The sequence below is a fragment of the Astyanax mexicanus genome, chromosome 2 (assembly GCF_023375975.1).
Source record: "Astyanax mexicanus isolate ESR-SI-001 chromosome 2, AstMex3_surface, whole genome shotgun sequence".
Classification (NCBI taxonomy): Eukaryota; Metazoa; Chordata; class Actinopteri; order Characiformes; family Acestrorhamphidae; genus Astyanax; species Astyanax mexicanus.
In genome coordinates this window covers 57,790,927-57,804,241 of record NC_064409.1, presented here as the reverse complement: position 1 = coordinate 57,804,241, position 13,315 = coordinate 57,790,927, and the positions used below count along the sequence as shown (strand labels likewise).

The following is a 13,315-nucleotide window of genomic DNA, read 5'->3' as shown; positions in this document are numbered from 1 at the left end:
TTTATTTTAGATCATTTTGGAGAATTTCTATTGGTTCAATCATCAAGGAAATTAAATTTTGAGGGGCAGTTTGTGTGTTCAGACTATGTAGTAAACTAAAAATCAACAAAAATGGAGATACTGTTTTTTCATTGGACAACTATGATATACGGTGAATATATATATATATATATATATATATATATATATATATATATATATATATATATATATATATATATATCTGTTACATATATCTGTATATATCAAGAGCTTGTTAATCAGCTGGTATGCTCCTGAGTGTGTGAATGCTGCGAAGGCCCTCCCCTGATAAAAAAGCCTCTGTGAGTGATAAACACAGGCCGCTGCTGTCCAAACATCTGTCTGAGTCCTGCCCAGACAGGAGAGACAGATGGAGTGGCCCTGAGTGTGTGTGTGTGTGTGTGTGTGAGAGAGAGGGAGAGAGCACATGCTTTTACACATTTCCATTTTTGACCGTGCCTGCTGTTGTCCTCTCAAAATAACCCCCATTCTTGACGACCTTATATGTGCAGGGCTACTGTGTGTGTGAGGAAAGCCTGGGAAGGAATCATGTATCCAGGCTATGGAGAGCAGACTGCAGCACTGTTTTTGCTGCTGCTGCTGCTGTTGCTGCTGAATGTGTGTGTGTGCATGAGTGAATGCAAGTGTGTCAACAGGCCAGACCTCACTCAGTCCTGCTTAAAGAGACCAATTTGGTTCTATTTTTCTTTTTTTCCTCCCTTTTCTTCCTTTCTTTTTTCATCTTCATGATGCATCTCGTTGATCTTAACCAGGAGTGCCTGCTCCATTTCTTCTCCTTCCTGGATAAAGACAGTCGGAGGAACCTCTCTCTGACTTGCGTCCGTCTCAGAGAAGCCTTCCTGGACCCTCGGCTGTGGTCCCTGCTGCACTTCTCCTCCCCGTCTGAGCTGAGGAGGGATAACTTTGTTCTGGGGTCGTCTCTCAGACACCTCAATATTTGCTGGCATTCCAGCAGGGTCAAAGTGTGCAACATAGAGGACTGGATGAAGACGTCATTCCAGAGGGACCTGTGCAGCAAGCATGAAAGGCTGGTCAGCCACTTCCTGGAGCGTGTCTGCCACATGTGAGTGCTTTTTTTTTTGTTGTTTTGTCTGATCCTCCATATTCATTCATCATCACGCCTTTGATCCTGCAGATGTTGAGCAGGTAAAAATAGCAGTAGCTGGAAGAGATGCTGATTTCTTGCACGTTTTACATCTCTGAAATGCTCCTCATCCGGGACTTTTGATTTTCTATGCAAGCTTTGGAAGTGCCATTTAGCTAACATTAGCATTGTAGCAAACATGTTGTTGTCTTTAACCTGACTAGTTAGAATTAGCTACACTATTGACAATTAAGATGCTCCAAGGGGTTCATTGGAACCATTATTTATAGAAAATATAAAAGAGCCGAAAGCCCCATCCACACTACTTTTTAAAAGCAGAAAATAGAAATTTCATTCCCTTCGTTTTTAAACACATTTCTCTCCACACAGAGATGAAAAAACACTAGCATGAGCATGCTAACCCTGTATAGGGTGATATTAGCTCATTAAGAGTGTCATCAACACACCATGAATGGAAGAAAACAGAGAGTTATTCCCAAACTACTCCCTATGCAAGTCAGGAAATAATGGATTCCCAATCTAAACCGAGTATTATATATTTGTAAAAGAGCAGTATTTACATTAATTCCTTTATTGAATTCTGAAATGAAGTGCTATCTGCATGTTGACATTGTAGTTTTTATGACTTATCTAGTTCACTATATAAGGAGTAAGCAGTTACATGGTGTAAAATAAGCCATAAACATGCATGTGTTGTGATGACACGCTTTTGTGAACAATAATAAGCTCTGTTTTTTTGTCTATTCACACCAAAACACTAAACACTTTAGTTTAGAATTTTAAAAATGTAAATAATTACACTGAAGAAGAGCAAGAAATGTGTTTTCTTGTGAACAAGAGGCCTAAACACAGACAGAAACCTCTGCATTAAAAAAAAACAGAGGCCCACAAAAGGTTAAAAATAGTAAGTGATGTTTTTCAAACTTTTAACCTTAAATCTTTCATCTAAACCATGTTGATTTCTGAAGATGAATGGGTGAGAATGAATTCCAGTCTTTTGGAAAGTCTGTCTAACTTTACAACCATAGGATTTCCCTGCATCTCAAATGCATCATATGCAGTGTTGGGAAGGTTACTTTTAAAATGTAATCCCTTACAGATTACTGATTACATCACTCAAAATGTAATTTGTAACATAATCAGTTACATTACTTCAAGTGAGTAACGTAATCGGATTACTTTGGATTACTTTAAATATTGTCATTTTTTTAAGCCTGAATGAATGTAACAAATAGATAAACAAATAAAACAGCCTTTTCAATCACTCTATAAAAATACTTATGAAACCATTTCATCAAACAATTTTATAAAACACTTCTATAAATTGATGATAAAACCATTTAAAACCAAACAATGTAACAACAACTGTAAGCTATCTATTTGCAGGTTTGCCTCCAGTGTAATTTTGACAACAAATTGTGATTTAGTCTTAGTCATAGTCTTGTGACGAAAATTGTATTTAGTTTTAGTCACAATTTAGTCATCTGAAATGTTTTTAGTTTTAGTCGACTTAATGTCATAAGAATATAGTCTACTAAAATTACAGTAAATTTAGTTGACTAAAATGTAAAGGGTGTAAATGTAAATGCTTTTTCATCAGTTTACTTGAATTATTAACTCTACACGTATACGAAATGAAACGTTTAATAACCACTTGAGTAATATTGTTAATGTTTGAATGTGAAATATATTTATATATGATTTAATGTATATTATTATTATTGTAGGTGTGTGACTATACATATTTTACATTTAAAATTTTGCTCTAGAAATCAGGTCATAAAACATCTGAATAGTTAAATTATAGTTTGAACAGAGCTGTAGATGCAAAAACTTTTAAAGGATCTAGTTTTATCTCCAGCACTAACCCAGCACACCTACTGGAGCTACAGTCTATGAATGAGATCAAAAACACACCTTCACACACTGTCCTGTAGAGATGCTCTCAGGATGTACTGAGAGACTTCATGAGTTAAAGTGAGAAACTTATGAGAAAGTGCTGTAAGGAACTTTACACAGACTTTTGGGTTCATATATTCACTTATTTTATTGTTTTATTTTGGATATATTATTGAGTTTCTTTCTGACCTGTTCCTGCTTTAACACTAGCTATATCTTTCCCACTGTGAGACTAAACAGATGATCTGATCTTAATGAGTGAGTTCTGTATCAGTTCTGTGTTTTAGTGCACTGCCGAGTTAAACACATCAGCTCATGAAATAACATCAGTATTAAAACGCGGATCTCTGCATGGAGATCTGTGTTACTCTGGTCTGCAAAAGCTGAAAGATTAGTGGTGTTTTTACCGGTAATGGAGTCGCTCCACGCGGTTTACACGTTATCTTGTTTTTCGCGACGTCAAAAGAGAAATATATCGCCTCTCCCCTCTCTCTCTCTCCCTGCTGAACACTGTCGAGTTAACTTCCAGTCGAGCTCCGTATCGACAGTTTAATTCCGCGCGGCGCTGCTGCAGGAGAGGCGGGTACTCCACCTTCGCTAAAGTACCAGTGATTGGATCTCTTCCTAACTGGTCCCTACCTTTCACAGACCTAAATCAGTTCTGATTGGATTTCGTCCCTGCCAAACATTTTCGTCTCGTTTTTATTCGTTGACCAAAATGTCAGTTAATTTCGTCTCGTTGTGTGAGCGTGGAGCCGCTGTGAGCCGCTGCCCCTCCTCCCTGTGTGTGTGTGTGCAGCGAGACGGGAGGAGGGGCAGAGAGTTCCCTGTCATATCAGAGCGATTTCACCGCAAAATGTTATTTGCGTTTTGTCAGTGTTGGATTGGAAGAGCAAAAATAGGAAAGTACCGCAATGTAACCCTTTTATTTTAGCAGAGTAACTGTAATCTGATTACCACTTACTGAAGCAGTAACTGTAACGGATTACAGTTACTTATAATTTGTAATCTGATTACGTAACGCCGTTACATGTAATCCGTTACTTCCCAACACTGATCATATGCTATCAATCAGAGCTGCACTGGGAACTACATTTAGCTCAGGTCTTTTTTTTTTTTTTTGACAAGCTCACTACAATCACAACAACAACACCCCACCCCCCCCCCCCCCCCATCAGCCCCCAATATGCATGGTCCATATGTCACAAAGACTCTATTCTAGAATAAGTAGATCACAAGTAACTAAATAAACATTTTATTAATCGTTTTTTATACAACTTTGTATAATTAATTGAATGGCTATGGACATGCATTTCAGATACTATTAATTAAAATGTGTGAATCAGGCTTTTTTTTTGTCTTTTTAGTTGTAACTTTTTAGTTCTTTCAAGAGGCTCACTTACAGACCTTCATCCCTAAAAGCAATAAGCAGACATATATGTGCATAAAGACGTATTTTAATGGCAAGTGTGAACAGGGCCTCAGCCAAATTGATTCTGTTATTACAGGACATTTTTAGTATTGCAGGTATTCAACTTCATATTCATGCACTTCCTTAGAATACCTGCAGCACCGAATCTCAGGCGCTTGTTTAGATGAGTAATAACTGCATTTTGATGGAAGGACACAGGCAGGCAAATGTAACAGTTTGCCTGTAGCCCAGTTTCACAAAGCCCAGACCCCTCTGCACCAACCAGCAGCTCTGAGACTGTCACTCAAATCCACAGGATGTCAATTCTCTCTTCGTCTGGAAGGGGAAAAGGATTCATATCACATCACCCCAGGAACTCAATTATTTTTCCTCGAGAGGGCTGTGGAGAGAAGGATGCAAATGGCTGCCACTCACTTCTTTCTTTTTTAAACGAGTGAGATGGTAAACAAGCGGCTTCGCCTGCGGCTATAGATAAACATATTCCATGCTAGCATTCAACAATCAATTTGCGTCTTAGAGGAGCACCTCTGAATGGAAACGGCACGAGGAAGTCATTTGAGTGTCTACTGGAATAAAGTGCGCACTTCAGAGAGAGGAAACTGGAAATGACTTGAGCATGAAAGCTGGACCGTTTCAACTGTGTAATCCCTTCAGAAGCAGCAAAAAGGTTTCCTCTGCTCCCTCCCAAACTCTAATCAGAAGCATGCTGAAGATCCAGAAGATGTCGTCGCCTCAGAGAAGACTACAGAAAGGTCCTGCCCTTCTCCAGCTTGTTTAATGCAGCTGGGAATATATTTTTTATATATTTATTAACAAAACTTCTTTATTAAATGTAGTAAAAGTATTCAGCGGTTTAAATAGACAAAGCACACACAAAGCAAAATGTGATAACACACTCATCATAATTTACCAAAATCTACTCTTTTAAATCACTTTGAAAACAGTGTGTCCGGGCTCTTTTTCTAGTTAATTTTCCAATAAACATACATGACTGACAGCCCTCTATCAGTAAAGGTACACCATGGATTCCTGGAGGTATTGCTGACTGCTGTGCAGCACTGGGACTTCCTATCTGTCCTGGAACAAGACGTTAACTACTGGCTGCTGACAGAAGAGAAGACAGCACCACTGAGCTTAAATTTTAGCTCAGCAGGTTCAGCTTTGGCTTTAGATTTACCTCTTCAGGTTGCTCAGGCTCAAAAAGAGGATTGAGTCATCTCAGCATTGTGATTTCTCGGGGGCATAAACCTAGACAACTTATAGAACCGCCCATTTTACTTTGAGAGAAGAGTGATGCTGGTGAAATATACTTGACATTTTTTGGATTTTGGGAAGAGATATTTATAAGACATACTTTGTACATTTACATTGTGGGCCCTGAGGGTTCAGAATGACATAACTAGAAAGAAAACTCAGATTTAAGTTCCCAGGGGCTTTTAACTCGAGAGTTCATTACGGTAGAGTTCCTCATGCTTTTGAAAGCCGGAAGGTCCGAGAAGCAGCAGTGTGCTGTACTCCGAGATGAATTAGCGACTGCAGCTCCAGCGAGGGCCCTGCACAGTTTCTCCTAGGCAGCCAGTAATGACTGGAGACACTGTGATACTCTGTCAGACTGTGGTTTAGATTCATTGTGCTGTCACACATGATGGCTTCAGAGGAGCACTGATCTCTCCTCCGGAGCTCCAGAGGCTGGACGGGCCTGTGAAAAAAAAAAAAAAAAAAAAAAAACTCCCACAGTGCGGCCATGACCCAAAACCATGAGACCTACAGACTCTGCTGAGTGTGTGCAGTCGCAGAAGGGCAGGAGTGAGATGAGGATAGCTTTCTGTGTCTGAAACACCGCCAAAGAAAACGAGGGAGCGAGACAGAGAGCGGCAAAGAAAGAGGAATTAGAGAAGAGATCTAAAGTGCCTCGCCCCTCCCCCGCCCCGCTCTCCTCCCAAGATTTACATTTGACAGGAGGAGCCTACAATCGGCCCTTTGTTGATGGGAGTGGAATGCACATGTGTGTCGCAGTCAGTCTCTCTCTATCTCTCTCTCTCTCTCTTTTTCTGTCTCTTATATGCTCTCACACTCACACAATCTAATGCCATTTCAGCACCATATTTCATCTGCAAAGGAAAATCTATGAAACATAGAGTGCCCTGGGAAGCTCAGTTTAGATGGTGCTATTAAGTTCATGTAGAGATTAAATTTTATTCCTCATAACTGTGTCTACATCCATTTCTCCTCAGCTGACTGTTACTTAAACAGAAGTCCATGTGCTATTCCTAAAGCGATGAGAGGGAAATATAGAGATATATGCTAAAAATGGCATTAATGTGCTTCTTCGAACACCCTTGCAAATAGTGATCGACCGATATATCGGCCGGACGATTTTTGACATTTTTAAATAATCGGCATCGGCCAATATATGAGCCCAAGAGGCCGATATTTACACAATGCACATAGGCAATGCTGTGGGCAGCTCTGTCATTCTGGCTGTTAGAGGGCCCCCTGTGTCCATATGTCTGTGCCTCCTGAGTTATTTTCTCACCATCAGCTCTAACTGTTTGTTACTGGCTGCTCTTTGTAACAAACACTAAATAATCTGCTATAATAATCGATTAAGTTGACAGTTGTAACCTAGGCACCCAGCTTTATTTAGTATTTCCAGTTGGATGTGCTGGCTAAGGCTAACTCGTTAGTTTACATTGCCGGGAGTCTAAAAGCTAACATAATTAACTTGCCAACAAGTTATAAAACAAACTTTATTGGCTTTTAGATACTGAATTACCTCCTCTCTTTTCTCGTCTTTCTGTGTGTGTGTCTCTGTCTCTCTGTCTCTTATTATATTTTATTAGTTCCAAAAACAAATGGTAATATCAGCTTTACATATCGGCCACTACCGCTGTCTAAATATCGGCATCGGCCATCAAAAATCAAAACCCATATCGGTCGATCACTACTTGCAAAGGCAAATTGGTTGGTTATATCTGGTAGGTTTTCACAGGAGCTTTTCTGGTCATGATAGCTTTTGCTGGTCACATGATGAAATGTGATTCTGCGAATGGTTCTGATACAAGAGCTACAGTGAACATGGAGACATCAAAATGGCAAACTCTGTATTCTTCTCTTAAGCCAAAGAAACAAAGAAACAATTGTAACTGAAGAGAGCTTGCAAACTAAAAGAGAGTGTGATAATAAGTCAGATGCCTTCACTCTAAAAGAAGACCACATCTCACCACAAAGCACGTATTAAAAGTACTCTACTGCATGTCCTGTCCAACCACACGTTCTCACCAGAGAGCTCTCTAAATCTTAATTTAACCCCGAAATTTATGGACTGTCACTTTAAAAGCTTTACAGCGCTCCTATGTGTGTTTTTGATCATGTGGCTTGACCCGACCCATTGTTTAACAAATATTGTTCTGAGACACACATGCCTTCTGATATGATGTAGAGCTGCAGATCAGCACAGGGAGCCGCAGAAGGAGTGACTGATGAATATTATATAACGGTGTGTCAAATGAAAAATGACATGACTACATTTAGAAAACAGACCATTTAGAAAGAAAATAAAAAGCCTGACCGTGTTCAACCACAGTCATCTGCCGCACACAGCTGTACTGTGATACTCTTGGCTCGGACCGGTCATTTGGTTGGCCCAAAGCTGGGCAGCATGTGTGCTTTTCCGTGTATTGCAGTTATTCCAGAGGCCATGGCAACCTTCTTTACAGGACATTAGCTGAGTTACATCACCATTGTACAGCACTGGCGATTCTAGCGTCTGTTGGGGCCCAAGGCAAAAATTTACAGGGGGAGCTCGCCAACCTGCGTTCACCATCACCATTACATTATAAATCTGACAGCAACAGTTTTTACATAATGAGAATAAACAGTTTGCAGTATCATAAAACCACTCAGCATACACTACAGATATGGGGAACTCAATAAACTGTACACACCCCTGCAATGCTGCATTGCATTATTTACTACAAGTACACTTGTTCAAATTTATTTGCATCTAAATTACTTTTACAATTTTACATTCATCATTCTCTGCCTGCAGAGCTGTACACAATAGGTTGCTCTGCTAGCTAGAATAACTTAAGAATAAGTCACAAATCAAAGTAAACTAAAAAAATTAATAGTTAAGTGATGCTTTGGGGTATTAGGGCTAGATTAGCAGCATTTAGTTATTTAGCCTAATATTTCATTTTCATTATCTACTCCTCATATTTCTCTTAAAGGTTTTTTGATCTTCTCTGAATCAAATTTTTTCTTCTTTTTTTCACTCCAGAAGCATAAATACTCTTACTTTTTATTGCACACCACTTGCAATAGTAGTGAGTGCAGTCAGACAGGGCAGCTCAGGTCACTGCTACTCTCTCTAGGTTATTGCGAATTAAGAACATTGCCACTGCTTTAGTTTAAAGTTTGTCAGCCTCTGGGGGCCTCCCATTGGCCTGGGGCCCCTAACAGTTGCCTTTTTTGCCTGGTTCCAGGTGGCATCTCTTTTGTACAGAATATAGAAATACAGAATATTGTATTGAAACACTGTAAAAACACAATTTTATTTTGTAATGTAATCAGGAGATTATCTAACGTAGCCTGTATTTTTACTGCCTATTTTACTGTAACAATATATATATATACATATATATATATATATATGTATATATATATATATATATATATATATATATATATATATATATATAATTATATATATACATATGTATGTATATATATATATGTGTATATATATATATGTATATATATATATGTGTATATATATATATGTCATACACTGTAACACATTATATATATATATATATATATATATATATACGTATATATATATATATATATATATATATATATATATATATATATATATATATAATGTGTTACAGTGTATGATGTGTTTTTACTGAGCCTCTATTCAGAGAAACAGGGAAATGTAAATTGCATGTACATAGTTTTGGAAAGGTCGCGTCACGCCTGTTGCTGCACAACAAGCCTTTTTTCTTTCTTTTCCTATTCCGTAAAAATGTGAGCTAGAGAGATATATGTGTTTGCGGGTGTGTGTATGTGAGAGAGAGAGAGAGAGAGAGAGAGAGAGAGAGAGAGACAGAGGGAGAATTAGTGAGTGAGTGAATGACGGAAGTGTGAAACTGCCTGACGGTCAGACTGCTTTGTTGGAAACATGCCTGGGCCTTCAAAAAAAGAAAAAAAGAAAAAGAAAAAACAGGCAGAAAAACAAAAGGAGGGCAGTGCCACGAGAGAGGAGGACATGGTTATGTAACTGGGGAACGAGGCACGTATATCTGCCTTGTTTACTTACACTTTGCTCAGATGAACGTGTGTCTCCTGCAAGAGGACAACGACCAAAATCACCTCAAATAAACCCTGTCCAAGCTAAAAAAAAAATCCCACAGGCTTCAGATCCTCTTCAGGCCAAACTCCTCCTTCCTCTCCTATCTCTCTTTTTATAGGCTTTCTGATGCCATCAGTAGGCAGTAGTTGTAGTAACAAGAGGAGGGGCACGTGTTGTGCGCCGCCCCACGTCCAGGGTTATTAGGACAGTACCGTAACACTGCGAAGCTACTGGAATGCGCTGGCCCCACATGTGGTTAAGTGGTAAGATTATGTAAGCCTTTATGTAATCCACATCAGTAAACGTGAATGACATCCCAAAGCTGCAGCCATCAGCCGTGTGTGTGTGTTTATGTTTTTGAGTGTGTGTGCCTACTGGCACCGTGGAAGAAAGTCCACCAGCAGGCTGCAGCATTTGCACTGACCCTACCCTGTTGAAAAAATAAATATATACTTAATTGTACTTAAAACATATTGAGAAATGTCTCAAAAAGTATGCTGTAATTATACTAACAGATTTATGTACTTACTAAAAGTAAGTATTTAGAAATGTATTAATATATTATGCTTTCATTAAATGTGTAAAAATAAAAAAAAATATCATACTTTTTAAAAAGTACAATATAGTATTTAAAAAAATAGACTACTATGAAGTACACTTTTAGTTTAATGTAATTGAGTATACTTCTAAAATACTTATTTCCAAATATACTTTTGTACATTTTCAGCAAAGTGTGTTAAAAACAACTGTTACAGTAGTTCACCTAAAGTGCAGTGTATCATGTAACTTTTTAGAAAGTTAATAAAATTACTACTACTAATTTAAAAAATATCAAGTAAATTTGTAACAAGCTACAAATTGTAGTACAGTATATTGAAATATATATTTTATAGCCAACTAAGTATACTAAAAATGTGCTACTTACAAAAGACAGGAACAAGAAGCATATTTGTACACTATTTAATATGTAAAAATATGTAAATATATTTAATATCAATTCTTAGTACATTTCTAATTTACTCTGTGTATAATAGCGATACAGTTGTAATACTCATTAAAAATATAGCACATTATAGTACAATATAGTACATTAAAAATTATTATATACATTAATATTATGCTTTTATCAAATGTTTGAAAGTAAACTTTGATCATACCTTTAACAAAGTACAATATAGTGTATAGTAATGCTTAATGTTACTGTAAGCATATTTAAAATGTGGTTACATACATGAAGTAGTATGTTTAAATGTTATTAAGTATATTTTAAATAGTTTCATTTTAGTACAGTAGTACTTTTGTACTATTTTTATACAATTAAAGTATAATAAGTACAAAAAAGTGGTTCCATTTTAGCACTCTTTAAATATACTAATTGATAATGTGGCTACAAGAACACTTTAGTGCACTATAGCATAATATGGCTAAGTAAACCTTAATCTCCTTTTTTCACTAGGGTATGGCGGCAAAAAAAGCACTAGATGGTTCTACAGTATCTAAACAATACATCTCATGGTAAGAGCTGAACTGATAAGAAGCAATGTAGCAAGTTCAGTTTATTTTATTATAATTACAGAAATAAGAAGACTTTTAAATAGGCAAACATCCATAAAACCTTCTTGCTCAACACCGAAACCTCCCCTGAACCGCCCCCATCTCTCTGGTTAGTTCAGGTTACTGTCTAAAATGTCTCTATTGTCACGGGGATCAGATGGCTATGTCACTGTGAGTGTTATTTACAGTCCCATTGATGCCTGGCTTAGATCAGTCCTGTCTGAGATGGAGTGCCTGTCACTTGATGCCGCCGCTGATCAACCAAAAGCTTTCATCATGCAGTCGACTCACGAGTCTGTTCGCACCAAACAGCAAAAAAAAAAAAAAAAAAAAAAAATTCCGACAAGTGTTCACACACAGAGAAAAAAAATGTAGGTATGCTCCCACTCAAAATGATAAAAAAACAAAACAAAAAAAACAAAAGAAAAATAGTAGTTCAAGCCAAAGCTCCTTAGGCACTTATTTTGCATGCAAACACACACCTACACCTCAGCTGCACTATTTAGTATACAACATTCTGTCCTTAATTACCTGTATATTGAATTTTTAATTCTTAAAACTGTTTGGCTGATCTGCATCACTAATCATGGGATAGCATGAAATTGGTATGTATGTAACTTACTCATGAGTTTCCCCCTCCACGGGACTGACGCAAGTTGTGAGGTGATTTCTTGTGACATCTAAAAACTGGTCAGTGTGCTCATGGCAAGGCAGGGTTTGAGTGAGGCCTCAAATTGGGTGGCAGATGGATAGGACATTCCACTTCTGAAGTGTTTGGTAATGATGGTGTCGGAAATTACATCTACAATCATTGTGAGAAGCCCAACATGCATATCATGCAGGTCAGAGCAGCATTTTTTCAGATCTCAAATAATGCAAAGAAAACAAGTTCATATTCATAAAGTTTTAAGAGTTCAGAAATCAATATTTGGTGGAATAACCCTTGTTTTTATCACAATTTTCATTAATCTTGGCATGTCCTCCTCCACCAGTCTTACACACTGCTTTTGGATAACATTTTGCCAAACCAAGAAGTTCAGCTTGGTTTGATGGCTTGTGATCATCCACCTTCCTCTTGGTTATATTGCAGAGGTTTTCAATCAAAGAAACTCATCATTTTTACGTGGTCTCTTATTTTTTTCCAGAGCTGTATATACAACATGCAGTCTCTCTCTCTCTCACAGTTTTTTTTATCTGTCTCTCCTCTTTTTCATCCTCACACCTTCTCTCTATCTCTCTCTCTTTATTTTTTCTCTCTCATCACCCTCTCACCCGTCTCTCTCTCTCTGTGTATCCGTTTGTCTCTTTCTCAAGGTGTCCAAACCTGCTGTCCCTGACCCTGTCCGGATGCGGACACATCACAGACCACGATGTCATCAGCATGCTCCGGAGCTGCAGGCGGCTTCAGCAGCTGTGTCTAGAGAACTGTTGCAGAGTGACTGACGCTGTACTGCAGGCGGTGGTGACCCATGGCATTAGCCTGCTGGAGGTCAGGGTGGACTTCTGCAGGAACATCACTCAGACGGGCCTGCAGGGTGTCAGGCTCAGGAGACCTGGTGTGCGGCTGAGTGCCGAGCGCAGTGCAGGAATGATCCCAGACAGCCAGCCTGAGGAGAAGCTGCACATCAGGAGGGCCCTGCAGAAAGTCCTCATCTTCTCCTGAGGAACCAGCTCCAGGGATGTGTTCTCAGCAGACAATATAAACCCCTCAGGTCACCTGCTGGCATCTCTCTTTGAGACTAAAAGAACATTTATTTTCATTAAATCTGTGTTTTTTTTCTATTTGCTTTCTTTTTTTTATGTTTTTTTAAATTGTATTATTATGGTGTCGTTTCCATTTTAAATGAAGTAAAATGTTTTTTTCTTGGCTGCGTTTCTTTTTCTTCCTGTTTCTTTCAGCTCTGAAAGTATTTAAGACTTA

General features: G+C 38.3%; 1 protein-coding gene across 1 annotated transcript; it reads left to right on the top strand.

Annotated features, from left to right (window-relative positions):
* Window positions 1–253: 253 nt before the first annotated feature.
* fbxl22 (F-box and leucine-rich repeat protein 22) lies at window positions 254–13,269 on the top strand. Its single transcript, XM_049474632.1, has 3 exons — window positions 254–698; window positions 737–1,105; window positions 12,709–13,269. Exons 1-3 carry the CDS (start codon window positions 526–528, stop codon window positions 13,055–13,057), a joined length of 891 nt encoding a protein of 296 aa, XP_049330589.1. The 5' UTR covers window positions 254–525; the 3' UTR covers window positions 13,058–13,269.
* The last annotated feature ends 46 nt before the right edge of the window (window positions 13,270–13,315 follow it).

Excerpts from the sequence above, each read along its gene's own strand:
- fbxl22 (XM_049474632.1), top strand. The coding sequence starts at position 526 with ATGTGCAGGGCTACTGTGTGTGTGAGGAAAGCCTGGGAAGGAATCATG. Across the intron at positions 699-736 it reads CCAGACCTCACTCAGTCCTG|CTCCCTTTTCTTCCTTTCTT; the intron begins CTTAAAGAGACC and ends TTTCTTTTTTTC. Across the intron at positions 1,106-12,708 it reads CTGGAGCGTGTCTGCCACAT|GTGTCCAAACCTGCTGTCCC; the intron begins GTGAGTGCTTTT and ends CTCTTTCTCAAG.